This window comes from Ursus arctos, unplaced genomic scaffold (genome assembly GCF_023065955.2).
Source record: "Ursus arctos isolate Adak ecotype North America unplaced genomic scaffold, UrsArc2.0 scaffold_4, whole genome shotgun sequence".
Lineage (NCBI taxonomy): Eukaryota > Metazoa > Chordata > Mammalia > Carnivora > Ursidae > Ursus > Ursus arctos.
In genome coordinates, this window is record NW_026623056.1 from 39,818,544 (window position 1) to 39,845,971 (window position 27,428).

Sequence of the window (27,428 nt, forward strand, 5' to 3'; positions counted from 1 at the left end):
GTTCGTGCATTTCATCAGCAAGGAACTGGGAAGCGCCTCCTGCGTGCCAGGCACCGTACGAGGTTCCGAGCAGGTGAAGACGACGACTACCCGCGAGCTCATGCCTTCCCCGTGCAAGCCCAGAGTCGGGCAAAGAGCCCGGGTGCGGTGGTGGCGGGGAGGCAGGCGCTGGGGCCAGGCGGCCCAGCTTAATCCCCTTTCACACGGTTCCTGCAGGGAGCCCTGGGGCTTCATCTCTCCTGCCGGCTTTCTCACCTGGAAAGTTGGCAGCGTGTTCGTGCCTACGTAATGGAGCCGTGGCCCGGATGGAAGGAGTCGGTGTCAGTAAAGCACTCAGGGCAGTGACTAACTTGCAGGAAACATTCACAAACGTTTATTAGTATCTGCCTTTGAGACGAGGAGTCACGGACACCCCTCACCCCCAAGGACACACACACACACACACACACACACAACCTGAGGGAGAGGCACAGGCACTCACACACAATCCATAGTTCAGAACTTCCGGTTTGGGGAGCCTGGAATTAGGTTTGCTAAGCACCATGTGTGTTGATCCTCTCAAGCCTCTGTTCGGAGCAGGCTTGCCCCCAGCACGCGTATTGAGACCAGTTTGAGGTGCGGACAGGATGCATATAAATAAGCTTCACTTCAGAAGATGTTGACTTGTGTCCAAAAGCCTGGAACAGCACTGCCTACTGTGCAGAGACTTCCTAAATATCGGGTCTCTAGTTGGCTCTTGCCTGGTACCAGATCATCTGGACTCCATCTGCCTGCCTTCGGGGCACCTGGTGGTTCAGTCGGTTGAGCCTCCCACTCTTGGTTTTGGCTCAGGTCATGACCTGGGGGTCTTGGGATCCAGCCAGCCTTGGGCTCCCTGCTCAGCATGGAGTCTGCTGGAGATTCTCTCCCTCTACCTCTCCCTCCTCCTCTCCCTCTACCCCTCTCCCGGCTTACTCTCTCTCTCTCTTTCTCTCTCTCTAAATAAATAAATAAAATCTTTTTTTACTGGAGCCTTCAAAGAGGGCCCTCCTGATAGGATCTGTAGTGACAGACAAGTCGCAGCCACTGCCAGGCCTGCAGCCCAGCAAGGAGGAAACAGACAGGAGTAAATACTCTGACCTCTCTCCCCGCCTGCCACTCTCCTTTCTGTGACTCCCATTGGGAACTGGCGATGGAAGCTGGGGATCAGAGAGCTCATGGAAGAAAATGAATATGGGGTGCAAAGAGAAAGGGAGACTTTCCCGTACCTTTCCCTACAATCACTGACATCTTGTCTTCCTTCTCTCAATAGTCAGGACACCCCTCTCGTCTGATCAGACTCCTCTTCCGGGCTGGCCCTCCTCGGTCCCATTCCATTGCCGCCCCCACTTCTTTGTATATGATGTTCCCTCGCTTACAATGTTTTCCCTACCCACCTTCTGCATGGACTATTCCCATTCATCTTTAGATTCTAGCTGAGGCATACTTTTTCCACAAAACCTTCCCTGGCTTGCCTCCTTCACCAGAAGTTATCCACTCTCTCCTCCGCGACCAATACACATTGTAGAATGCTAAATGCATCAACTTCGGCCCAATTTAATTTAACAAATAGTACTGAGTGCTTGCCATGTGTCAAACATTCTTCCGGGTGCTTGAGATATGTCTGAAGAGATAGCTAAATAAACCAAATCACGGCCATTGTGAGGCTTATATTTAATGAGGGGAAATAAACTGAAACAACATTTCTAGAATATTTGAAATGCCTTGTGCTATGGGAAAAAATAAAGCAGAGGAAGGGAGTCTGGAGTGTCTAGTGGTGAAGGCCGGGAGAAAGAGGAGGTGCAATTATAATTAGGGCAATCACCTCAGGGCCCATTGAGAAGGTGGAGTAAATAGGACATGGGGATGCAGGGCAACTGTAGTTGACAGTATGCGTCGCATATTTGAAAGTTGCTCAGAGAGTAGGTCTTAAAAGTTCTCATCAGGAGAAAAAACCTGTAACTATGTGTGGGGATGAACATTAGCTAGACTTACTGTGGTGCTCATTTACAGAAACTCCGAATCGGGGGCGCCTGGGTGGCTCAGTCGTTAAGCGTCTGCCTTTGGCTCAGGGCGTGATCCCAGAGTCCTGGGATCGAGCCCCATATCAGGCTCATCCACTGGGAGCCTGCTTCTTTCTCTCCTGCTCCCCCTGCCTGTGTTCCCTCTCTTACTGGCTGTCTTTCTATCAAATAAATAAATAAAATCTTAAAAAAAAAAAAAGAAACACCAAATCGTTATGTGTACACCCGAAGCTAATATCATGTGATATGCCGAATATTCCTTCAGTTTTTTAATGTGCAGTTGAAACAAAGAGTTAAAGGTGGCAAGGACAGTAGCCGTGCTGTGCGGAAAGAAGAGGGACATTCAGGATGAGGACTGTAAACCGGGGCCTGTTTGACCTTTACTGTCTAAGAATCAGTAAAGCAGCCTGAACGGTTAACGTGAAGTATGAGCAGTAATTTTTTGTCTTGTCTGTCTCCTCCTGCTTAAGCTCCTTGAGGTACCTATGAATTCCCAGGGCTTACTCCGTGTCGAGCACCGTGCCCCATATAAATGTCGGTTAATTGGAATGATAGAATGATATTCTCGGCAACGATGGTTTGTTAGGCCCAGAGCCTGAGACCCTGACCAGCACCACCAAGACCTCTCAAACCCAGACCCCCAATCCTTACTCAGGGCCCAGACAATCCTCTCCCACAGTCCCTGGTTTGACTGCAGGAGCTTAGTCTCAATGGAAGGTTTCCTCCCTGTGTTGGATGAATCGTAGCTGTCTTCCGAACCCAGTTTCTCCTTGAACAGATGCTTAAAATCTCCTTCACCCTCCAGGGGATCAAAAAGCTACTGTTTCTGTCACAAACATACTCTAAACCAGATCTCCTAACGCTTTCTGAGTAGTGGGGAGCAGGGTTTATGTAATCTCTACACTAGATTAGGATGCATTTCTAGAATGCCATAAACCTAAACCTTGTATACAGTTGGCATCTCTATGGTAATACAGGTTTTAAAGACAAACAGATTTAGGACTCTCACTACTGTGTGTTCTTGGGCAAGTTGTTTAATATCTATGAGATGCTGCTGCTTTTTTTTTTTTTTTTAAGAGAGAAAGAGAGAGAGAGAAATAGAGTGTGTGCACACAAGCGGGGTGGGGTGGGGGCCAGAGAGAGAGGGAGAGAGAGAATCTTAATTCTCAACATGGGGCTCGATCTCACCACCTGAGCTCATGACCTGAGCTGAAACCAAGTTGGAAGCCTAACCGACTGATCTCCCAGGCGCCCCAAGCTTCTTTCCTCATTATAAAATGATTCCCACTCAGTAAAGACAATTCAATGAAGTAATTATAGTAAAGGATTTATTCCTGTGCCTGACGAATAGCAGGAGTCTCAGGAAATATTCGCTTACTTTCTGTGACTGTAATCATCTCTGCAACTAATACCCACCCACCTTCAACCCTTAGCAGCCAGCAATAATTCTTGACTCAATAGATTTTCTTTTGATATTGATTTGTGTTCCTGTCCTGTTGCATTTTCTTGATCACTGACACTTGCTGACACTTCCCAATATTACCTGAACTACTTAAATTCTTCCAACTTGTTCCTGATTTCTGATAACAGCAAACATCTTAATCTCCAGAGAGTGGATCTAGAATGTAGATAAGTGTTCCAGTGTCTTCTTGAGGACTTTTTCATCCTGCTAGTCGGTCTGACTCTAAACTAAGGATTCACAATGAGTAAGAAAGAAATGTTTCTCCTGTGAGGTAGAACCAAATTCAGATTAAACAATTCTTGATGGAAGTTAAAGACTTTTGGATGAGAAACCAAATTCTACATAGATTTGTTTTTGCCATTTCTTTAAAATCTCTTTCTATAGGATAGCTTTTTAAAGGGTATTGTTCTTTTATAAAGGTATTCAAATATGCTTTTTAAAGTATACCATTCTTGCACAAATAGTTCTTTTTAATACAATTTCAAATTATTATTGACTCAATTGCTTTAGTTAAAGGAGTAAAATGTAAATACCTTTAAGAAATTAAAAACTACTTGTTGCCAAGACTTGCTGACCAGTATAAGATTTTCAATTTTGCTTTTCTTGTCATAGTACTTGCTATTTTTCTTCATCTCTCCTTTGAAAGCAAATACTTTCCCAAACGATTATTGTATTAACCGAAAAGTAAAGTAACATCATCTAAGTGACATCAGCAAAGCACCAAAGCATCTCATTCCCTTCAGACAGGCATATGTTTCTTGAAAGCACAACAGTACGTAGCCGTATGTTGTCAGGTGACAAGCACGACCACTGTAAACACAAGCAACTGGGTCACTCTCTGACTAATCAAGCAGAAAACAACTGAGAAAGGGTTGGTTTGTGATGTTGCACTTTGCAGATTTGAAGACACTGTGAAGGCGGGCAAGATACCCCGGAGGCTGCAACATGGAAATGCTCCTGTCTTGGTTTATGGAGGCCATTCCACTCTGCCAACTAAATCAGTCTTTGGATTTGCCTCTATCCATGCTTTTGCAAGAATAAAGTATATAGTTCCATGTCATCCTGGCATCTTGGCATAAAATAGCCAAGTAAGTTAGGCTGGTGTTTCTGAACCTTTTCTCCACCCCTGCACTGCTGAAGAACATGGTACCCTCACATGTGTGCAAGCACGTGCCTACAGTGGTCGCGTGTATGTGTGGTTTGAAAAATTCCCTGCCATGAATCTGATGCTAGCCCTCCTCCATCTCCTGAGATCACAAACTTACTCAAGGTGTTGGTGAAGTTTTTAAATAGTAAATCTCCTTAGAATTGACCATGAATGAAAAGTACAATTCAGGGACGCCTGGGTGGCTCAGTCGGCTAAGCATCTGCTTTCAGTTTAGGTCATTGATCCCAGAATCCTGGGATCCAGTCCCACATGGGGCTCCCTGCTCAGTGGGGAGTCTGCTTCTCCCTCCACCTGCCACTCCCTCTGCTTGTGCTCACTCTCTCTCTCTCTCTCTCTTTCTCTCTCTTTCACTCTCTTTCTGGCAAATAAATAAAATCTTTAAAAAAAAGTACAATTCTCCTAGTACCTAGGTCATAGCAATCCCAGGCAAAATAAACCTGGTTTTAAGAACTGTCAGCCTAATTCATTCTTACACAGTGAATTTAGTAGCTAAGTCCCACTTTGTGAATTAAAGGGTACACTTAGCTGTCTGAATTGTACTATGCCATAGCTGGTTTACTCAATCCGTTGGAACCCGTTCAGAAAGGTAGCATTAAAATGTTGCGTCTTTTACCTGAAGGAAACAGTCTTTTGGCAAATTAAAATATATTCTGTGAACTGGAAATTATTCACTATTTCAGGGATATTAAACCCACATTTCAGTTTTTCTGTCTGATCCACAGGATGACCCCTTCTGCGCTCTCTCTCTCCTTTTACTGTTACACTGGGATCTTCAGAAGCCCCACGAAAACCATTTTCATTATTCTGGACCCTACTTAAAAATAGCATTGTTATTACTCCTTTGACTTTGTCCCAGGGAAAACAAATGATATCATTCTTCTCCTTCCTGCTGTTTTCACCTACTCAGTGGTATTGTTAAGTCTAGCCTCTGTTCATGGAAAGTTTATTCTGAGATCAATTTTGAAACCCTCGAAATTAAGATCAAATAAATCAATAACTATATTGAGCAGTAGTAGAGGTTTACAACCATGCTAGGTATTATAATGCCCTGAAAATAGAAGTAAGTCTAGGCCATTGGAGTTTTAGAAAAAAAAAAAATCAGAAGCCAAATGATAATCTGAAAATTTTGACTTTCAAAACAATCATCTAAAAATTCCCTTATCATTCAACTCCTGACCAGCATTATCACAATTCCTTAAATCCCGTGTAAGTGCTTTCAATTGAACTACCATGATGCTTCATTCCATGATTTTACTGAATATAGTTCCATGGCATCCTGGCATCTTGGCATAAAATAGCCAAGTAAGTTAGGTTGTTAGTTTTGTTACTCAATTGATTGGTTCCTCCGTACATAATATTACCCTGTGCCACGGCTGAAGAAAGTCTGTTATGTGCTTAGACAAAATTGGATAAGAAACCAACAACAGAGGTACTACCTTTGTCAATAACTGAGCTTGGGTTCATTTGCATTTATGAAAGAGACATTTTTGTGCATTTACTTTTATTAGAACACTGAAATCAGGCATTTTTAATGGAATTTTTTATTTTAATACATCAGATTTGCCTAAATCCTTATAAACATCTGTACCTTGAATAGAAACATAACTTTAAGAATGGATTCCTAAGGGGCGCCTGGGTGGCACAGCGGTTAAGCGTCTGCCTTCGGCTCAGGGCGTGATCCCGGCGTTATGGGATCGAGCCCCACATCAGGCTCCTCTGCTATGAGCCTGCTTCTTCCTCTCCCACTCTCCCTGCTTGTGTTCCCTCTCTCGCTGGCTGTCTCTATCTCTGTCAAATAAATAAATAAAATCTTAAAAAAAAAAAAAGAATGGATTCCTGAGCACCTCACCCATTTCTTATCTTATTTTAGAGTCTTGATTCATGACATTACTTTAGGTTTCCTCCGTTTCTGAATCAAATGGCCCCTTGATACTTAAGAATGAATACAACTCTATCCTTGAGGCAACTTTTCATGGGATAAAATACATATTAATTTCTCTGTCTTTCAAAAAATACCAAATGTAAGCAATCTGAAATTTACAGAAGAAAAAAATTGGGTCTCCTTTTATGGATAATTACTGCTTTCTTTTTTAAAGAATGTATCACAGAAATCATAGTCAAAACTCCTATCTGTACTTTTACAAAAGAGAAGGGACATATTTATGAATCCAGGGAACAAAGTTTGACACTCTTGTGTAAACACCAGGAAAGTTTGGTCTTCCGCATCCATATCCCCAGCTAACGATGCCAGTCAAAATCCATTTTCCATCACTTTTTCTTCGACAAGATAAAGGTCCACCCGAATCTCCCTACACAAGAAGATAATGTAAGCAGGAAGTACCTTTCTCCAGTGATCCTCAATTTTATCACTAATGTGTCTAATGGATTGTATCAAAACTCCCGTTCTGGAAAGTTTTCACTTGGCTAATTATTATGTAGTTTGGAGAAGGGTCAGGAAATACTGTGAAACTTCTAATGTCATTTTAGAATTATTCTTCCTAAAATCAAAAAGCTGCATTTGTCACAAGAAATGTAATTCCTTAGGCCAAGAATATCTTTAGGATATTCTTGTAGGGGAAACAACTCTCACACCCCCCAAACAAAGAACAAACCTCATTAGTAGTGGAGGTAGCCATAGTAGTAGTAGCAATAACAGAGGCTAACATTTATTTAGCGGGAGCTGTCTGCCAAGCACTATTTTGGGTCATTTAGCCCTGACAACAACCTCAGGAGCCAGGGTTATCTTGGAAAGCTGACCCCTGCCTCTGGGCCATGCAAAGTCAGCGGGTGGGTTGGCTCGGGATTCTGACAATGAACGATGAAGACCCACAACCGTGGCAACCCCTACGGCTCACTGGCCCACGGCCGTCAGGGGACATATCACCCTCGTTTGAGAGTCCCTTCTGATATCTCAACTCCACAAAGCAAAGACAAAAATAATTCAAAGTGTAAACATAGTTCCTACAGTATCCATCCTCTAAATTATAACATCTGGGCTTTATTCTTCTAGTTTGGAGGATAGGTAAAGCTGCAACTTAGCTAGAGGCAAGGATAAAAAAAAATTCTGAATTTGCCCCCGAGTCCCACCCCCCAACTCCAAACCTGATTAGGTGAATTCTGACTGGTAGAGAAACTGGACTCTCTATTTCAGTTATCTCCACACCAGCCCTACTAAGTCTAAGTTGACCTGTAAACTTTGGTGGCTTTGGGGGAACAGGGCCCTAGAACTGATTAGCCTCAGGAAGCAGCCAAAACACAGCAGCTTTAGCATTAGACAGATAAGGGTTCACATTCCAGCTCAGGTATTTACTTACTAGCTGTGTGACCTTGGGTAATTTGCTTACCCTCTCTGTATCCCAGTTTCCTCTTCTGTAAAATGGGCGTGAAAGAAAGACTTGAATGAATTTACCTAACGCATCTAGCTCAGTGCTTGCCACAAAATAGGGGCTCAGAAGATAAAATCCATCATATAGTAAGATGAGTTTTTGTGGCATAGTGCCTAAAGTTGCGGAGAGATGGAGGAACAGCTCCCACTGCCCTCTTCATCCTCTAAATCATCTGTTCACTTTTTGGCAATCATAGAGCTATCTGCATAGATTGGAATCTGAGACTTAGAAATGTCCCCGCGAAGACGAACTCCAACTTGACCACTGTCAGGAGGCCTGACCAGAGGCATACGAATGAGTGCTCTGTCACCTCTCCCAGCCCCCTCTCCCTCCCCCAGCCTATGCATCAAAGGAGCAAGTTAATAAAACCCTGATATCTCAGAAGGGAAGGGGCTGCTAGCCATCCTAAGACACTGTGTGTGTGTGTGTGTGTGTGTGTGTGTGTGAGAGAGAGAGAGAGAGAGAGAGAGGGAGAGCTGCTTTGTTCTTTAGATTTGGGCTATAAGAAACTAAATCATGGCAGAATGATAAATCGCAGCCTCATTTTCTAAATGTTGGAGGAAAATACATGGTAACCAGAAAACTGAGTTTTATAGACCTAATTATTTAATCACCTTTCCCTGGTCTTAGACAATTAGATTATAATTAATATCTGAATTAAGGGAAATACCTGTCCCAGTTATTTCGCAGTGTTGCACGAGTTAAACATGAAAGCATGTATGGAAAGCATAACATCTTGGCAAGGGAAAGGTGCGATGACTTACCCGGCAAGCATCTCTCTTGCCTGACATGACCCCCGCGCAGAGCATCCTCGAGGTGATGATTCCATAGGTGGAAACACAGAGGGTTTGATCAATGAGCTCCACCTCCGCTTGCTGCAAAACAGGGGAGCCTTTATTGTCTGGAAAACACATTGCAAGTAGAAATCATGGTAACCATTACGCTCATTCAGGCTATCAGACCATCTACTCACATTATCTCCTTATCCTCAGAACAATTTTTAATGTAAATTCTTTTATAATCCCCATTTTGCTGGTGAAGAACTAGAAGCCGAGGAGGTTAGAGGGAGTGCCCGATGGCAGCTCACAGGTAACAGAGCAGGATCCAGACCCAAGGTCTGACTCAATCATCAGAGCCACTGAGCCGTATTCCTTCACTACGTACTTCCTGCGGCCGGTAGCACTGTGAATCCCAACAGTTACCAATACTTACGAGTCGAGAGGCCTGCTCCTTAAATGGAGCAGCATAATCTGATATATGGGAGAGTCCTGGGAACCATAAAAACATAACAGTTTTGTTATAGCCCTTTCACTTCCTTTTTATCCTGTCTGGCTAAAATGATGCAGAAAAATAAATACACTCACACTCATGCTTATAAGGAAATGTCTCATGATAAGCTGGTTGAATAGTCTCTTCCCTCCTGTGATACAGGATAATATAATTAAAGCCCCGAGAACAGTCCTGATAGGTTACAGGTGTTGGAGCCGGGAGCCATCCTCCCTCATTAGGGTCCTGAGATCCCAGCAGGCCACTGTGATGGCATTAACTACATGCCAGCAGTGAGCCCTGGAGAAGCTGCCCGCAAGGAATCTTTAGAGAGTGTCAAAACGAGGCCAAGGGTAAGATTCAAGGTTTGCAGAAAATGCTTCTGTCCTAAACCCTTGGAAAGGGCTGCACGGGAATCTGAGATGCGGGTGGGAGTCGAAGGGAAGCATCAGCTCTGGGGTGGTCCTCACAAAGCTGTGGCCGCTTCCCCTCACTGCATATTCAGAATCAACCTTGAACCCTGGACCATGAAAAACCTCAACAGAGCAGATGGAGGGACTTCCCTACCACTCTGACCTTTGCGCATAATGACAGAGATGCCAGCTAGGGTGAAGGGATTGTAAAGAGGCATCCCCTCTGGGCCGTCTGATTCTAGGCTGATGGAACCCTCGGGCCTGAATCTGCAGTCTGGGGAGCTAAGGGCGGGCTGGCTTTCAGCCCTTCTGCCTGGCGGGTTGCCCTCATGACAGACATATTGCATAAGCCTCCAGACAGTTGCCTGTGACTTGACACAATAGGGTGTATGTGGGGGGCAGGTGTCCTCTTCTTTAAGAAAAGGAATCACTTCTTTGGGTGAAGGTAACCTAAAGGTAAAAAGGAATTGCTCTTCTATAGTGAAAAACCTAGCAAAGTTTGAAAAGGGCCCATACTGTCTATCCAATCTTGCCTTGCTCATAGACCCCCTCCCCCCGCCTGCCTCCCATTATGAACTGGGTCTTTCTTCTTTTGGGTGAGGGAAGAACATCATAATAGGAATAATTACATCATAAATAGGAATAATAACACTTTCCTCCATTCTACTTCTTCGAATTATCAGGAAGCTCAAATGAGATCATTCACAAAAACCCTGTGAACCCCAAAGCACTACGTCAGTGCAAGTTAGTATTCTCTGGAGGGGGAGGGCATGACCATTCACTCATTCACACACCTGCTTCGTGCCTTCGCCCCCAGCCAGTTACCCAGCACTTCTCCCCACTGCGCACTTTCTGGCCAGCAGGAGGAATGCATATTGGCTGAATGAGCTGTTTCAGGGTCTCGGGCCAGGCCGTACTGAGCTCTAGCAAGGCAATATCATAGTCAAAGGTCTGACTGTTGTAGTACTCATGGACCACAATTCTTTTCACCGGGGAGATGAACTTGGCATTCCCCTGCACATACATCCCAAGGTGAGCAGTCCACGGCGTGGGGTCTGACAACCTGGCAGAAAAGGAAGGAAGCATGAAGTCAGTGGCCAGGGTCTGAAGAACCATCCAGGGTTTGGACACAGGCCCTCCGCAGACAGCTGAGGGCTGAGGGAAGGAGGCCTGCATTCTAGTTCCTGTGGTAGTCCTTGGCTCTGTCCACTGACATGGCAAAAACCACAACTTTTCTGAGCCTCCCTTTTCTCCTAGTAAAACCAGAGATGAAGGTATAGCAGGGGTGGTGCATGGTAGCTATGTTCCAGAAAATTCGCTCCCCCATCCTAAAGAACTGCTGGAAATTCTGTTGGCCCTGCTATCTCGTGAACCACACACAGGTCAAGAATGTGACTGAATTCTTTTGTTACATTCTTCCTATTCATGCCGACATTGGCATTTGATGGGGACAGACAAGGCCGGCAGGACAGTGGTCTGGGAATCCTTTTGCCAAATTCAAATGATATGACTCCCAAGAGAGGTTAGAAATCAAAGTGTGATAAAGGAGGAATTGATGAAATTCCTTCTCGTCATCTACCAGAAGCCTGAAAGATCACGGCCACAACTGCTCAAGCATGACCATTCACAGGGGCCCAACTCTCTGTCGGCCCTTCCAGAACTCTACTTCTGACCCCTGTGGCCTTGCACAGAATCACTGAGGGTCTTGCCATCTCCATGTGAGGCTACACAGCAGCCCTGTTCTAGTGGGGTGAAGAGATTGCGAAAGGTTTGCAAGAAAAATAAGGACAGAGTCAAAGAGTGGGGCCCCGAAGCTGCTCAGCTGACATCTCACGGGTGGCACCGGGGACCGCGGGGGATTAGTACAGCTAACATAGTACTTGGAGCGGTGTCACAGTGTAAAAGACTAACGATCAAAGAGAAGCATAGCCATTTGAGTCATAAACGTGAATTCTGTAATTTCCAAAAGAAGATTCCAAATAAGGTTACAGTTCAGTGAGGTTATTTGTTCTAAGCTTCCTTTTCACTCTTAGCTGGAAGAGCATCTGCCCCATAATAATCCCACTCGTAAAGGCAGTCCGAGCCCTTCCAACGCCAACCCTAATAATGGACCTTTGCATGATCCACCTCCATGAGAATGTGATTTATAATAAGAAATATGTATTTGATCTTTATCTCATTTCTGACAAAGCTCTTAAAACCCTTGGAGTTTCCCAAGTGAATAGAGCCACACAGCTGTTTTTGTTATGCTGTTATGTTAATGAGTGACTTTTGGACCCCACGTAAGCAGGTGGCCGGAGAACCAACTATGTGATTGGAGGGTTGCGATCCAGTCCCACTCACTGACCTCTGAGGAGGGGAGAGGGGCTGGAGGTTGAATCCACCGCCAACACCAATGATTTAATCAATCATGCCTGTGCAATGAAGCCTCCGTAAACCCCAAAAGGACAGGGTTCTGCAGCGGGCATGACAGCTTCTCCCCCTTTCCTCAAACCCTGCCTTGTGCTTCTCTTCCCTCCGCTTGTTCCTGAGTTATACCCTTTGATGATAAACCAGTGATCTGGAAAGTAAACTGTTTTTCTGAGCTCTGTGAACTGCTCTAGCAAGTTAATTGAACCCCAGGAAGGGATGGTTGGAACCTCCAATCTATAGCTGTTGAGCCAGAACTATGGTGACAGCATGGACTTACAACTGTGTCTGAGGAGGGAGGAGGGACAGTCTTGCGGGTCTGAGCCCCTCACCTGCTTTATCTGATGCTATGTGCAGGCAGACAGGGTCAGAATGGAGTTCAACTGCGGGGCACTCAACTCGTGTCAGAGCTGCCTGGTGGTGTGGGAACCCTCCCCCCAACCACCACTTTGGAAACTGGGTGCAGAATCATTACCCTTCCACTCTAACTAGAAGTCCAGTGCCCATTCTTCACACACACACACACACACACACACACTCACACACTCACACACACACACACACACACACACACACACAGACCACACCATTTAAATTGCTCGGACGTTCCCAGAGGGCAGCTCCGCTCCACAACTTGAGGGCAGATGTCCGGTCTGGGGTCAGACAGCGTGCCATCCTAGAGCAAGACCTGGGAGGCCCTACCTGTTTCCATGGAAACAGTGGGCCGCAGAAAGAAGCCACTCGCTGGAGATGACCGAGGCTGCACAGTAAGCGGATCCGACAAAGTGGAGGCTGACTTGCCATGGCCAGCCCCCTTCCTGGGTGTCGGTGCCCCCAATGATGCGGTGGAGGGTGGAGGAGCCCCTGCTGCAGCCTTCAGGAAAGGAAGAGCCACGTGATTTAAAAGCAGACTTGGAAGAAACACTGGAAATTAAGTCACATTTCCAGCTGCATTGGGACCCGAGGCACCAGGCAAGCAAATTGAAACCTCTTGCTTATCTAGAGAAAAGGCGCCCCCAAGCCACTCCCTCCTGAGAACAGGAGGGACACACAGTCTCCATACAATAAAGCACATTGATTCAAGGAGGAGGGGACATGTAAGCAACGGCTGCCCTACTCCCCCACGAGCAGTAGCCGTGGGGCTTAGACTATAAGAGAGGAAAGATTCGTTCCAAATGCAACAGAATTGAGTGTGTCTTTGGAGGCTTGCTGATTTGAGAGAAAGCATTCGGGAGAGAATTTCTAAGCCCAAGACAAATGAAAACCTATTAAGAAAAACTAGTTATCAGAACAATTATTTTCCAGGGCAAACTGTACCGATAAGGATTCATTACTACCACGTTGCCAGCTGGCCAGTTAGAGACGACATATTAACCTAGGGCAGATTACAGTCCTCAGGGGGTCACTAAAGAAAGAAGCTGCACTTGGTATCAATGATAACATAAGGCCTAAATAATAGTCACCCACGGTGTTCCAGTATCTGTTTCTTTTCTTGTGGACTTTTTACTTAGGAACTTCTCCCTTGATTAGAGTTACCAGAAAGTGAAAGTTCTCATTAGAAACACCTGATGCTTTCATGCTTGTTATCAAGGAAGCAGACAGAATCCTCTCCAGAGTTTTTAATTCTGAGAAACCATTTCAGATGCAGTTCGCCAATATTTATTATTCTTCCCTGGACCCCAACTTTTGCCAGGGGGATGTACTCCAAGAAGGGAATGAAAATGAACACGTGGAAACCGAGGAAGGAATACAGGGAGCCGGAAGGAATGTACTCACTGCAGCCTTCTTCATCACTTCCATCTGGGCAGTCCACGGTCCCATCACACTGTGCATTTTGTTTCCTAAAGCAAATATCATTGCCACACTTAAAAGTCCTGTCGTTACACGGAATGCCTAAAAAAGAACAAAAGAGGGAAGAGTTTTTCCTGCCCAGAAACAGACTCGAGGGAATGACACTCAACTCCCATCTTCCAAGGATGGTGTAGCCGTGGCATGGGTATTTGCTGCTCTGGGAAACACGGCAGAGGGCGACGAAGCAAGCCCATGGGGACCAGTCCCCTCGCCTCAGCAGAGCCATCGGAAGGTAGGCAGGTGCACCTGTTGACAATCAATCTGATGGCCCCTCCTTTCTTCCACTAGAGGTGAGATTCAAAGCAGTTGGCCATATCGGTGGCTTTAGGCCGTGGCCTCTTTGCTATTAATTATTTTGTCCTGTTCTCCAAGACAATTTTGAGCAAAGATCAATACCATATTCAGTCCTTTCATCGCATTATGGAGAAAATGGGCAGCCTTTGTGAATCACAGCACGTTTGCTCAGCACTCCAACAGTCTGCGTTTCTGCAGGGGCTGGAATAGAACATCACGGTATCTGGCAAGTCCTGCTACATCACGTCCTCAGCACCCTTTACTCTCGAGCAGCATTAAAAGCAAATAAGCAATGGAAATCTTCCAGTATTCACACACACACACACACACACACACACACACGCACACTCAACACGCACACTCAGTGACCAACTGTCCCGTTTTGCCTGGGGCCAAGAGGATTCCAGGGAACTGGGATTTTCAGTGCTAAAACTGGGTGAGTCTAGGGAAAACTGGAGCAAGTCCATTGCCCTGAGCCCCCAGGGGTATTTCAGTTCCGACTTAGCAGAGTGTACAGGAAGCGCAGCAGCGTGCAGAGGACTCGCCCTCACTTTGAGTGCAGTTCTGCTCGTCCTGGCCGTCCTCACAGTCCCTGAAGCCGTCACAGACCAGACGGCCGTGCTGCCTGAAGGAGCTGGCATTGCAGGCAGGCTTAAGAGTCACTAGAATGAGAACAGACAGAAAGCTCATGAGCCTGAGACATCAGCAGGCCTCTGAGAACCAGCAGTGCCCCTCTAATGGTGCAAACGGTTAAGATGACTTACATCAAATAAAAAGTGTGTTTTCCTCAAACCTGACACCTGCGTGAGACAAGCGGAGGCTGCAGCTTGGCTGTAATTCCTAGTGCTCTGAGTTTCTCAGGTCTGGTTTTTGCTTTTGCCTAAATGCCTTCAAGTCTGGCAATTTGTTTACTTAATGACAATTAAATGCATTGGGAGATTTTCTTTTAAGGAAAATAAAAATGATAAGCTGTTATCTAAATTAAACTTGTCTGGGGCGCCTGGGTGACTCAGTCCGTTCCACTCTAACTCTTGATTTCGGCTCAGGTCATCGTCTCAGGGCATGGAGACTGCTTAAGATTCTCTCTCTTTCTGCCCCTCCTCTCTCACTCTCTCTCCAAAAAAAAAAAAAAAAAAAATTAAATAACTAAATACTTAAAATTGAACTTGTCTGCCTTGCTAAACAAAGAGGGAGTGTCCTTACATTGAGGATTTTGTCTTATTCATCTTTGTACTTCAGGCCCCTGACTACACAGTAGGTGCTCACTAAGGTTTTGTTGAATAGATTAACAGCTGTGAGATCTTAAAGGACAACAGGCTTATCTTAATCTGCGTATAAAGAAAACTCTCTTTAAAGTGATTTTGTCGTGGGTGATCCACTTCCTGGATTAAGAAACACCATTGTAAATTATCACAATTTTTCTTCTTTGGAACATCTTCATGAATTGCCTTTGGACAAGTGACAGGACAGGCACAGTGATAATAGCAAACAGTCTTGGGAGGTATGATTCCTTAGGCATTTCTGGTTTTGTGAAAAGTGATCATTTTTGTTACCTGCTCTCGTGTTTTCAGTGGCATCTGTTGTTAGGGGCCGGGGATAGGGGGAAGGACATCACTGCCCTGAAATGCTCATTGAGCTTCTGGATGTACCTAGCTGACTCCCAGAGAATAGTTTCCAAAACGGCACAATGAGAAATAATGATTACCAAAAACAGTCCTGCTTATGAAGTAACAATAATCATTTCTGTTTGGAGCATTGTAACAGGGCATGATAATAACGTAAAACATACCAGCAACCTCGCCCACTATATAATGGCCAGCATTTATTTTTTTTAAGCAACAGAAAACCCTGTAGATTGAAAAGGTCAACGAGCCCTAAGTTAAGGGAGTTTTATTTTGTTTGGTCTAAATAAATAAATAAATAAATGTGTAGGGCCATAGGTTATTTTTCATGAATATAAGCTTTTCATAGTTACATTAACTGTACTTTTTCTCCAAGAATATGAAAGAAATTAAATAGCTTCACCATCGCAATTGTATTTGAATTAAACTCTGGACCTTTAGGAGAAAGTGTTGTCAAAGGTGTCACAAGGTCTGGTGAACTATCCTCCCCATGTTTCTCTCTGAAACAGGAGGTAGACTCAGGAATGATGTGCAAATAGTAATGAAAAACCAAGAGAGAGAATCTCTGTCCAAAATAGGAATGTCCAATACCCTGCTCCTTAGTCGCTGCAGCTGTGACGTTGCTGCAGACTATACAGGTGATAGTAATAATTCTCCCTTCACAACACCTGTGTGCCATGAACGACTGTGCTGAAAGAGTCGACTTCTCTGCAGATCTGGGCTGCTCCCTAGATGAAAGATCTGTGCTTTAAAATAGGATTGTTAGTTGAGGACTGTGGGTCATTGAATTACTAGCCACCGATCCTCACTCCCTGTGGTAGTATTATACATCTCCGCCCTCGCCATGGCCCCGAAGTGTGCCGGATAAGCTTCCTGCCCCTTGACCTTGGCCTTAGTTCTAGGACGCACTTGGACTGGAGGAATATGACGTAAGTGATGGTGTGGCAGCTCCAAGCCCAGAACTTAAGAGGAACCACGTGGTTTTGCTCACCCATCCTTTGCTTCTACCACTGCCATGGCCAGCCCACTAGTTCAATGAGAAAAAGAGCCACGAACAGTAGACCTGACCCCAAACAGGAAAGAAGCAAGCTTAGGAGGACCTACTGCTTAAAGCAGAGCCACCCAGCTGAGGCCAGCCTAGATGAGTCAGATCTCAAACAACCCATGGATGCATGGTCCAGAATACATGACAGTTGTCAGCCACTGAGTTTTGGGGTAACTTGTTATGCAGCAATAGATAACAGCTGCAAAGGCCCAGGATATACACCAGCAGCAACAATGGCCTTGAGAAGTTACTTATTCGTAAGAAAGCCATAGTACAACTTGAATACCCACCACAGAAAAGTTCGTCACTTTCGTCAAAGCAGTCATTCACTCCATCACATCGCTGGGCCTGAGGGACACACAAGCCCGAGGAGCATCGAAAAGATCCAGCAGGACAGGCTAGGGACAATAAAACACAGGAAGTCTTGTGCGAGTCCCTAAAAGTCACCAGACCACATGAACAAAGAACTATGAAGCATTAGGTGCTTAAGGAGCTGGCAATGTAGCGATACTAATTATACAATTTCTCCAGCAAATCGAGCTACAGGTGATAACTGAAAGACAAAAAAGGTGAATTTAGGAGAACAGAGAAAGTAAACTAATCCACCAGAGGCTCTGAGGGGATAATGCATCCAGCTCACATGTGTAGTCAGACTTCTACGATCTCCATTTTTCACTCAGCAATACGGCTTTGTCACTGGCTCGGAGAAAGTGAAAGCTAGAATACACTTCAGAGAGTCCAGCAGACTTGGCGTGCAGTCTTTAGACTCCCCGGGGAATTACAGATGGCCTTCCAGTGTCTCTGAATCCTATATGATCGGATGCGCTGTTCTGAGGAGTCTGTGCTTTTAATTACATTATCAAGTGATCTCTGTCCCCAAATACACCAGTAACCACTGATCTTAGACACTCGGACCTAGAGAGATTAGCGACTGGCCTCAAAACTCAGGACTCCTGTCTTCTGCCTCCCAGTCGCTTCAATCAGGCTGCTCGGCAAAGATCCATTCCCTGCCTGATCTTGAATCACAAATCCTGGGCTTATCGCCAATACATTAGAAATAATAAATCCTTCTTCGTTGTTATGGTCTGCATATTTGCGGTCCCCACAAATTCGTATGTTGAAATCTTAGTGCCCAATGTGATGATGTTAGGAAGACGGGCCTTAGGGAGGGAATTAAGTGATGACGGCAGAGGCCTCAGGAATAAGATCGATGCCTTTATAAAAGAGGTCCCGCAGAGCCCCCTCACCCACTTCCACCACGTGAGCATACAAGAAGCCTGCGACCCAGAGAGAGCCCTCACCTGACCATGCTGGCACCCTGATCTCAGACATCCAGCCTCCAGAACTGTGAGAAATAAATTCCTGCTCTTTATAAGCTACCCAGTCTGTGGTATTTAGTTAGAGTAGTCGGAACAGACTAAGATGCTCCCTTGTGCCAAAGAATGGGGGAAAACGCATGGTCAGGTCAACCGCTATCTCACTGGCACACGATGGAGAGGGTGAGTTTCGAGAAAATATTCACGGTTTGAAAAAGCAATTGAAAAGAAGATGGCTCACTATTTACCTGGTATTCTTGCTGGAAATTGTAATGTTCTGATATTCAGAACTACAATATTTCAGATCAAGAAGCAGGTATATGGGCAAAGAAGGTTCTAAATGAGCTTCCTCTCAAGCCTTAACCTCATGGGCTCCCAAGGGGTTAACCCTTACTTTTCCCCTTTTAAAATGGGTTGAGAATTTCCTGAGTCAATATCTATTCTCTTCAGCTCTAAAGACTTCCCTCAAACACTGCCGACCAGTTCCCGGCCACTGTCCCTGTGGTTCTCAGTGTGGAGTGCAACATTCTGAGGGCTGATGTTGAACTCTCTTTGCCCGACCAGCTCTCCCTACACGTCATGGGCTAAAGTGAGTCACAACAGTTGCCTTCTGATCCACCAAATATTGGCACAAACATCGTATGTACAAAGATTAATGAGTAGCAGAAACAATAAATCAAGAAATGGGTTTGTCCCATATTTCAGGAATAACGTAAGAAACTATTTTTCAATTGTAACAAATAATTATGTTATTTCTTCTATAACTTAAACTATAGCTGTAATAAATACATAATTTTATGACTTATTTATTATATATTTTGTTTATATTCCTTATTTATAGCATATTAATTTGCATATTAATAGTAAATAGAAATATTCCTTAATTTCTCAAGGTTTTGAGTTACCAAGTATTAGGCTCTGTTTAACCATTTCTTAGGAGTTTCTAAAGAGCTAATTCCAGGCTTACGTTGACTAATGTTGTAACTTCCATATTCCACCAAAAGTGGCTTGTCGGAAAGCCTTGAACCGCACCGCAGCTGAATGTGGGCGAGCGGACTAGGCACTCGGAAAATCGTCTGGTGATCCACGTAGAAGCCGCAGTACCTGAGGAGAGTCAGGGAGGAGGCGTGGCATCAGGCTCTGCGACTGCATCCCCATCGACAGGGAGCGCACTGATACTTTGGTACTTCGGGCTTCATCAGCGGAGATGCTTATGGCAGAGTTAACAGTAGTTCTCCAATCTATGCTAAGTGACTGTGATGGAGGAACTTCTGACCCCTCGATTTTCTACTCTGCTACATATAATAGCAGTCTTATTGACTGTGACCTAGTGTTTTCCTCACCAATACTCGTAATTAGAAGAAATATGGGTCCTCTCTTTTTTTCTGCGTCAGTAACCATGTGACAGCAAGAACTGCCTGCTTTTGCCCACAAACCTCGCCATGGAGCAGAGTAGAATCCGTGAGCTCAGGATGGAAATATACAAAGAATCCCAGCAATAGTTAAGTAAAACACAACAATATTTTTTCAAACTAAATTGAAAACCAGTGTGTACTTTGGGGCTTGTCCCGGGTAGAATTTCAAAACAGTCATGTCTGTCTGCAAGATCTCCTTACCCTGACTTTTCTCACTTCTTGTATGTAAGAGGAAATGCCCCTCCTGTTAGTAATTCTTATTCTGTGAGCCCTGTGGTTAGTAGAACATGAAATATTACCATGCTGGGGGACCATGATAAGTTAGGTCTCTGCCCTGTGTAGACAAAGCTCTTCCCAGGGTGAAACCTGCAACGTCTCAAAGGGAAACAGCAAACCCATGGGCTGAGGAGGGACGGCCTCCCCTGGAATCTGTGAATGCCAATCACTCCTCGCCCCTAAGGCACTTGGGAACCACAAAAGTTCCGTGGATCAGACACTGGCATTCTGTGGGAGGACCACGGAGGTGTTGTTTTAAGGCTCAGAGAAGGAAAGTGTTCACATGTATTTCGGGAGGACTCTTTTGCCGCTGGCTAAAGTTCGGGCCCTGATGGCCTGATAGACCAGCTGCGGGAACAGAGGAAGAGATAGCAGCTACAGGTAGGTGGCCACTTGGCCAAGTAGGAGCTGGGATCTGAAAGGCACGTGGAATCCACGTTAACCTTTTAGGGCCAGAGTCTTCTCCAGTTGGTCGTCTTGGGATCAGACCATGAAAACATGGTCATTGTTACGTGTGTCTCATGGTGATTTTATTTGTGCTCTCCATCAACACTTACTAGAACTTTCTTGCAAAGATGGATCTTACTGGGATGTTAAAGAAGAGTCAAGAAAAAAGGAATCTTTGAATCCATGCTTGGGCTGGAGTTCGGGGTGGAACAGCAGGGAATGGGGCATAGTGGTGGCTAATGGAACAAAAGTTAAAAAAAATAAAAGTGAGAAATTGGAGAAACCACAAGAGTTGGTTTACAGATACAGACACATGACAGGTAAGAAAGCCGAGAAGTTAAATAAGCAAAGTAATGGGTCGAAGTTCAAAATAGAAGCAGCAGGATTAGGACACAAATCTGCCTGATACTAAACCCTAGCACTTTCTAGGGCACCAACAGCTTTCCCTTCAGGAACTTCACTCTGCAAATCTTCCTAGGAAGGACATCCATTCCTTCAGGGTTCACAGGCTGCATTCTAGCTGCTCGAGCAAACACACGCCATCCCCACCTTCTCTGAACTCAGGAGTACTAGGCTTCCTGGAGTCAGCATTACCTTTTCCTACTGCCCCATTACAAACGCAGTGCCTTTAGGCAACTTTTCAGCAAGGTGTCAGAAATTAGTGTAATTAGAGCCTTTCCTTTTTAGATGAAAAGAACTGATAATGGGAAGGGTTGGCATTTTAAATCCTAAAAGGCACAACTAGCATCAAAATAATCTGATAGGACTTCAGCCAGCCCGCAAGACCAAGGGAAGAGCTGGCCCTTCAGAGAAAGTATTTAGGGCAGAGAGCTTCCCTGGTATTGATTGCTTGCGAGAAGATTTTGCTCATAATTTGGCAGCAACACTCCTTGGGTGGTGGGGGTTGTTAGTTAGGACAGAAAAAAAAAAATAGTACCGCATTTTACAAGAGAATTCCACAGATTTGTTTTCTGGGCCTCTATCTACTTAAATATCAGAATGCAGTATTCTTAAAACTTGGAGGGGGAGTACATTCTATATTGCAGGCTATAATATATAATATATATATAATATAGTCTATATTTTTTGGTGTGTAGTATGCTTTATCTCATTAAATGCTTACCAAATCATTGGGTAATTTAGGTATTTAGGAATCGTTAGCTCATTTACAGACTGAAAATCAAAGAGGTTAAATAATTTGTCCTAGTTAATACAGCTACTAAGTAACAGAGCTGGAACCCGAATGCAGGTATTCTGCCTCCTACGTAATAGACCCTGATTCAAAAATATTCCCAAAAGGAGTCCAAGCCACATCTTAATAATGGATCCAAGCATGCTCTTAAATCAGATAGGATCTAGTCCAGTGCAGAGAGAACCAATGACTATTTTAGCACGTAATCTGAGAGTCTAAAGGAAATGAAAGAAGTTGTTCAGCAAAATCATCTAGAAAAGGAAGGTCTCATTCATGGATTAACAATGAGCACAGAATTAGCTGGCAGATCCCTTAGGCTAAATTCACACAAAAAAAGCTTACCTCACAGTAAACTTAGAAGCTATTCTGCTGCAAAGACAGAACATTCTATATTTTTTAATACAAGATCGATTACAGCTTCAGAAGCAATTAAACAATAACAACCACCAAAGGACAAATAAAAGGTGAGAGCGAGGTGCTCCTAGGTCAGTTCAGGAAGCTCAGTCGTCTAGATTTCTCTGATCAGCCTCAACCCACGTCCCAGCCTCAGGCTACAGCCGGGCCAATCCAGCCTCCCCTCCCGCAAAGAATTGGCTAATGGTTTCTACCTTTCCTATCACCAGGACTCCAATTTACTATTTCCTCCAGGGCTCCGCGGTTTGAAAGACTTTATCTACCAAACTATTTTTGTAAAGCGTAGGGTGTACACGCCCATAGCCCAGTAGCAAAGAGCAGTGGGGCAGCAAGGCCTTGGGAGCCCTTAAGACAGGAATTTGAATCCTGGCTTAATCACGTAGGAGCTGAGTGACCTTGAGCAAGTTCTTTAACCCCTGTATCCTTCGATTTCCCTATCTGTAAACAGTAAAGTACAAACTCTTTGGGGACAAGGAATCCAAGGCTTTGAACCTCTGGGTCAGGCCTTTCATCAGATTCTTTCCATCTGGAACCCACTTACATGTGCTCATTAATTTCCCACCATCCATGGTCACAGCCTTTCACACTCTTCTTGGTTATTGAATAGTTATGGAATTTCAGTGCTACGCCAAGGGTTGTTAGGGAAGTCTGTGAAAAACAAACATAAGTTAGAAAAATGTTTCAGTTGAAGGACATGTTTCGGGCTGATTCCTCACTCAGAACTCATTCCCTTGACTTGCTGTTCTCAGGGCAATTTATTCTTTGTGCCCTATGGCCTTTGGTGGGGTAGACCCAACCCCCCTTCCCCAACAAACTAGAAGGAGGAGAGCATAATAGAGAGGGAAGTGGGTGGCCCAGTGCTCAGAGAGCCACTGTTAGGCCCCAGTTTGAGTGAGCTGGGTGACATGGGACACATTAGATTATCTCTGGGTGTCGGTTTCCTCCTTGTAAATGAACTTGAAAACACCCCCTTGTTAATGAGGACACACAGTTTTCTCCTTCAGTGACAATAATGACATAGTTTATTTAAAGCATTATTCAGATTATTTAGATAAAGGAGAAATGAATCAGCATCCTCCTCATAGTCAACCTGGGTGTTCCTGAGGCCAGTTACCGAGTCACTCCTAGGTCTGCTCCGACAGGATCCAACAAGAGAAGAGGCTGTCCGTACTGCACACGCCCACGTGAGAGCATGTGTGTGCACGCTCACACACACACACACAGCTGAGCTGTTTACAACACTGTATGACATACACATACATTATGTTTGTTATGTCCCGATTTTCGTTTTAATTTTCACTCTGACCCAGGAATTATTTAGAGAGAGTTTACACATTTCCAGAGAGTGGAACTTTTGTTTACCCACTCTCTAGTTTTCTAATTCTATACTAATTAGATAAGAGATTATTTGTCGCCTGTATTGCTTTTTAATGTTTTTATTTATTAAGGATTTTGATGTGATCGAATTTGTGAATGCTCCAAGGTCATTTGAAAGAAAAGGGCAATGTATGTATGTATGTATGTACGTTAGTATATAGCCAAACTCATTATCTTTGTGGTTTAATATCCTTCCTAGCTGTAGTTATTCTCCCCACTATCTCTGTCAGGAACCAACGGAAAAGAACTAAAATCTCTTAGTTAAGCATTGACCATTTCTCTTTGAATGTGCTATAGATTTTGATTTAAGAGTATTAATATTAACGTCCTTTGGTAAGTAAATAATTATCACAGAAGTTCACGTGGATTGCCCTCATTATCATTACAGATCACCTTCCGTTTCTCACCCAGTGTTGTTGCCCTAATGTTGATTTCCATGTTGTCTCGTGCTAAGGTTCTGAACCCTACTTTCTTTGTGTTTATAATGTCTGGTATGATATTCCCATCCTTTTACTTTCAGCTAAATCACTTTTTATTCTGCCATCTTTTGTAAATAATATACAATTAAGTTATAGGTAATACTTTGTGATTCAATTCTGTTGTCTTTTTGGTTTAAGAGATGGATTTTACCCATTGATTTTTATTGCTCTGCTACTTGGTTTTTTTAGAGATGTCATCATATTTGATGCTACAATTTCTTTGTTGTGTGTATGTACTTCTTTCTAACATGTACTAAATATAGTAGCCCTCCTCCCTCAACTTATCTTTGAGAAAGAATGAATCAGGCTCTTTATGTATCTCATTTAAACATCACAACAACACAGTTAAAAAGGTAGTATGAGTCCTATGTTACAGAAGAAATCAAAACTAACCAAAAATAAATCACATGCCCAAGGTTACCCTGCATTTCCCTGAAGGCCACATGGTGGTCTTTCCTGGCTCCATAGTGCATCATGGCGCCTGGAAATGGGCAGTGAGGGCTCAAGAGGAATGGGATCGTCTTAGGTTCAATAAAAACCAGGGGTTCCTGAGGGCACACGTCAATTTTTTTCCCCAGTCGTGTTATCTGAGTTTTTCTTCACATTAAAAAAAAGAAGAAAATATGCAAACCGATAGTAAATACCTTGAGTAATCACTGTAATTTTACAGCGTAAGGACATATTCCAATGCAATTCTCCATAGGAAACTGACATGGCATTTTCACTGTTCCATCACTCCAAAGTAAAATCGATTTAAATGCATCACCGACCCATCTACGAAGCCTCTCCAAAGTGAAAAGAATTAAGTTCCTTTGCACACCAGATTCTACTGACACAGATTTGCACACAAATCTACATTTGTGTCCAGATTGGCCAAGAGGCTCTACTGATATTAGTCAGCTTGACCAGCGGGGTCACGAGGGGCAGGTCCACCAAGCATTGTGAGCTGTTTTGTTCAACAAATGGACAAAAATGAAAAACCGCCAAGTATGCTATTTCCTTCTACGTCCTGTGTTCTCAGTTCCCAATGCCCAACCCCTGCCTTTGCTTTGGGCATGTTTACTGAGTAAGGGGAGGGTTTCTCCAGATCTGGACCTGCTGTGTTGACATATTTCTCTAGTCGGTGGTAGCAACAGGATGCAGGACACGCTTTAAGCTTGTCACCTCTCACCAGTGGTTATGTATATACAGCTCAACCCACCTACAACAGGCACTGGAAACTTCAGTGGTTAGAAGTTTGCCACAGAAGCAGGGAAGAGGGACTCCTCTCTGGGGAATCCCACCTATTTCCTAAGTGATGCGAGGAGGTGAATTGACACGGGCCACAGTAATCTCTGCTTGGGTCGGATACACCTGAATTGGTGGGTGCTAGGCTGATGACACCTGTGATAAAACAATTCAAAACCCCACTCCCTGTTTCTCTTCTAAGATCCCATAGCAAAATATATTAGTCGGAAAACAAAAAGAAGGAAGAGAGAGGGAGGCAAATATTCAACTAAGCGATTGTTATGAAACATAGGGAAACTGAACATCTTTAGGAACCCAGAAAAGGAGGGGGGTGCCGAACTTGCTTACGGAGGGCGGCATGATTCTTTTGAATGCTGCCTAGGTCACTTTTTATTTGAGTAGCCTCTGACCAATGGCTTGCCCCAGCTCTATTTCCTTATCTCTAAAATGTGACAAGACGTCTCTCTCCTATATCCGAGGTATGCTTTAAGAGCAAATAAAAATGTGTGTGCCTGAAACAAATGGAGGTGACATGTTATAAGCCTCAATACTCTTTTTCACTTTCTCTTGTTTCGCCACACCTTCTTCCCCTGCAATCTGTAAGCTCGGAAAGAGCAAGGACTACCTTGCTACTGAGTGTTCCCTATGGTCATGCGCCTGAAACTGACATTCAATAAACATTTGTTTATTCTTGGGAGAAAAAAATCACAGGAATTTGAAGTTGGAGCGGGAGTTAGTCCTTCTCAGATAAATGAGACCTTAAAAACTCAGCTGAAAGGGAGTCTGCAAGAGGGATTGATCGCTCTGCAGTTACATTTGGAAATCAGACCAGGCACTAAGAAGGATTGAGGATGAAAGAAATCAACTCATGTGTATAAAAGGTTTTATCATGACTTGAGTCAATACTTTTGTCACTTAAGTCATTCTTCTCAGTTGTTGTAATAAATTCAAAGCTATTTTACCGGTGACATTATTTTTTTTACATGATTTCCATAAGCGGAAACATGCCATCACGAAATTTTAGGTGGCTGTTCAAAGCCATCGAGAAAGGAACAGCTTTATTTAATGTCCACACTGAGGAGGACCAACCTTGACCTTTGGGAAATGGTGTCATCAACCAAACTCTGTCCCCAGTATTTCCTGTCTCCCCTCTCCCATTCTCCACTCCCTCAGTGGCATGCTTTTTTCTTTAAAAGAGTTCTTTTTACTCAGCATTTCTAACGCTTGACCTGCAGTGAGACAGAATCTGATATTCTTATTTACATCCTGACTAGAACAATGTTTAGGAATCTTCTCATTAGGTCTTATGGGTTATCATGGAATCAATGTTCATTTTACCTCCAAGGAACTTCAAACATTTGAACTTCAAGCATTTGGGAATGGCTTTTCTTGTTCTGGATGTCCTAAAGAATATACACCTACTTTTTGCAGAGACGGAAGAGACAGATTGCTGTCCCTCTTTTTCCTTCCCCAACTGCTGAAGTCACCTGAGACACAGAGATTCTGCTGCCCTGAGGCCTTAAGAATCTGGTGGTGAGCAAGAGTCCAAAACCTTTGGGTTTTCATTATTTTGGAAATGTTTGCAACAATGATGAAAAAAATAATGTAAGGATGTATGCCATCAGGACATTGACACTAAGTACACATTTGGGTATAGTAAAATTATTAAAAATATTTAACTCTATGTACAAATGACACATGCAGCAAGCATGCACCTGCCTCAGGGCCTTTGCCTCCGCTGTTCCTTTGCCTGCAACACTCCGATTCTGGGCATGCATAGGGTTAGTTTCCCCATCTCTCTCAGGTTTCTATGCAAATGTCCGCTTGTCAGCGAGGCTTCCCCTGGCCGTGCTACTTAAGGTAACAAATTCCTGACATCCCATGCTTCGTACTCCGGATCACCCACCGAGCTCCGGAGCCTCCTTCCCTGCTTTAGTCTTCTCCATAGCACTGTCCCACCATGTACCATACTGCACATATGTGTGTTCGTTTGTCGCCTGTCTCCCCCTGCTGTACGGTAAGCTCCGTGAGAGCAGAGCTTTTGTGCATGTGTGTCAGATATCATGGATCCCAGTGTCTAGAATACTCCCAGACACATAGTAGGCATTTAATAGCAACATGGTGAATGAATGCAAACCCTGAACTGCTTGCCACTTACATCTAGTTTCTATGCCTCACAAAAATGGGTTTATACATACAGGCTGAAGGAGCCTTGCCCTTTGCCCCTTCACAGGACACTACAGTTGGAGAAAGAAAAACAGTTATAGACTAAAATTTTAAAGGAAAAATAAAAAGGAACTCTGTTAAGGTTCAGACGGAGATGTATA

At 44.1% G+C, this 27,428-nt stretch overlaps 1 protein-coding gene across 2 annotated transcripts in view; it reads right to left on the bottom strand.

Annotated features, from left to right (window-relative positions):
• Positions 1–6,810: 6,810 nt before the first annotated feature.
• Positions 6,811–27,428, bottom strand: part of TMPRSS7 (transmembrane serine protease 7) — a 35,710-nt gene continuing 15,092 nt past the window's right edge. For both annotated transcript variants that reach the window (XM_044384730.3, XM_026493080.4), the window contains 9 exons: positions 22,560–22,666; positions 19,242–19,378; positions 17,249–17,356; positions 14,843–14,953; positions 13,923–14,039; positions 12,849–13,020; positions 10,532–10,800; positions 8,823–8,959; positions 6,811–6,981 (listed from right to left, as the gene is read on the bottom strand). In XM_044384730.3, coding sequence (XP_044240665.3) covers positions 6,811–6,981; positions 8,823–8,959; positions 10,532–10,800; positions 12,849–13,020; positions 13,923–14,039; positions 14,843–14,953; positions 17,249–17,356; positions 19,242–19,378; positions 22,560–22,666 — 1,329 coding nt within the window. The remainder of the gene's footprint in view (positions 6,982–8,822; positions 8,960–10,531; positions 10,801–12,848; positions 13,021–13,922; positions 14,040–14,842; positions 14,954–17,248; positions 17,357–19,241; positions 19,379–22,559; positions 22,667–27,428) is intronic.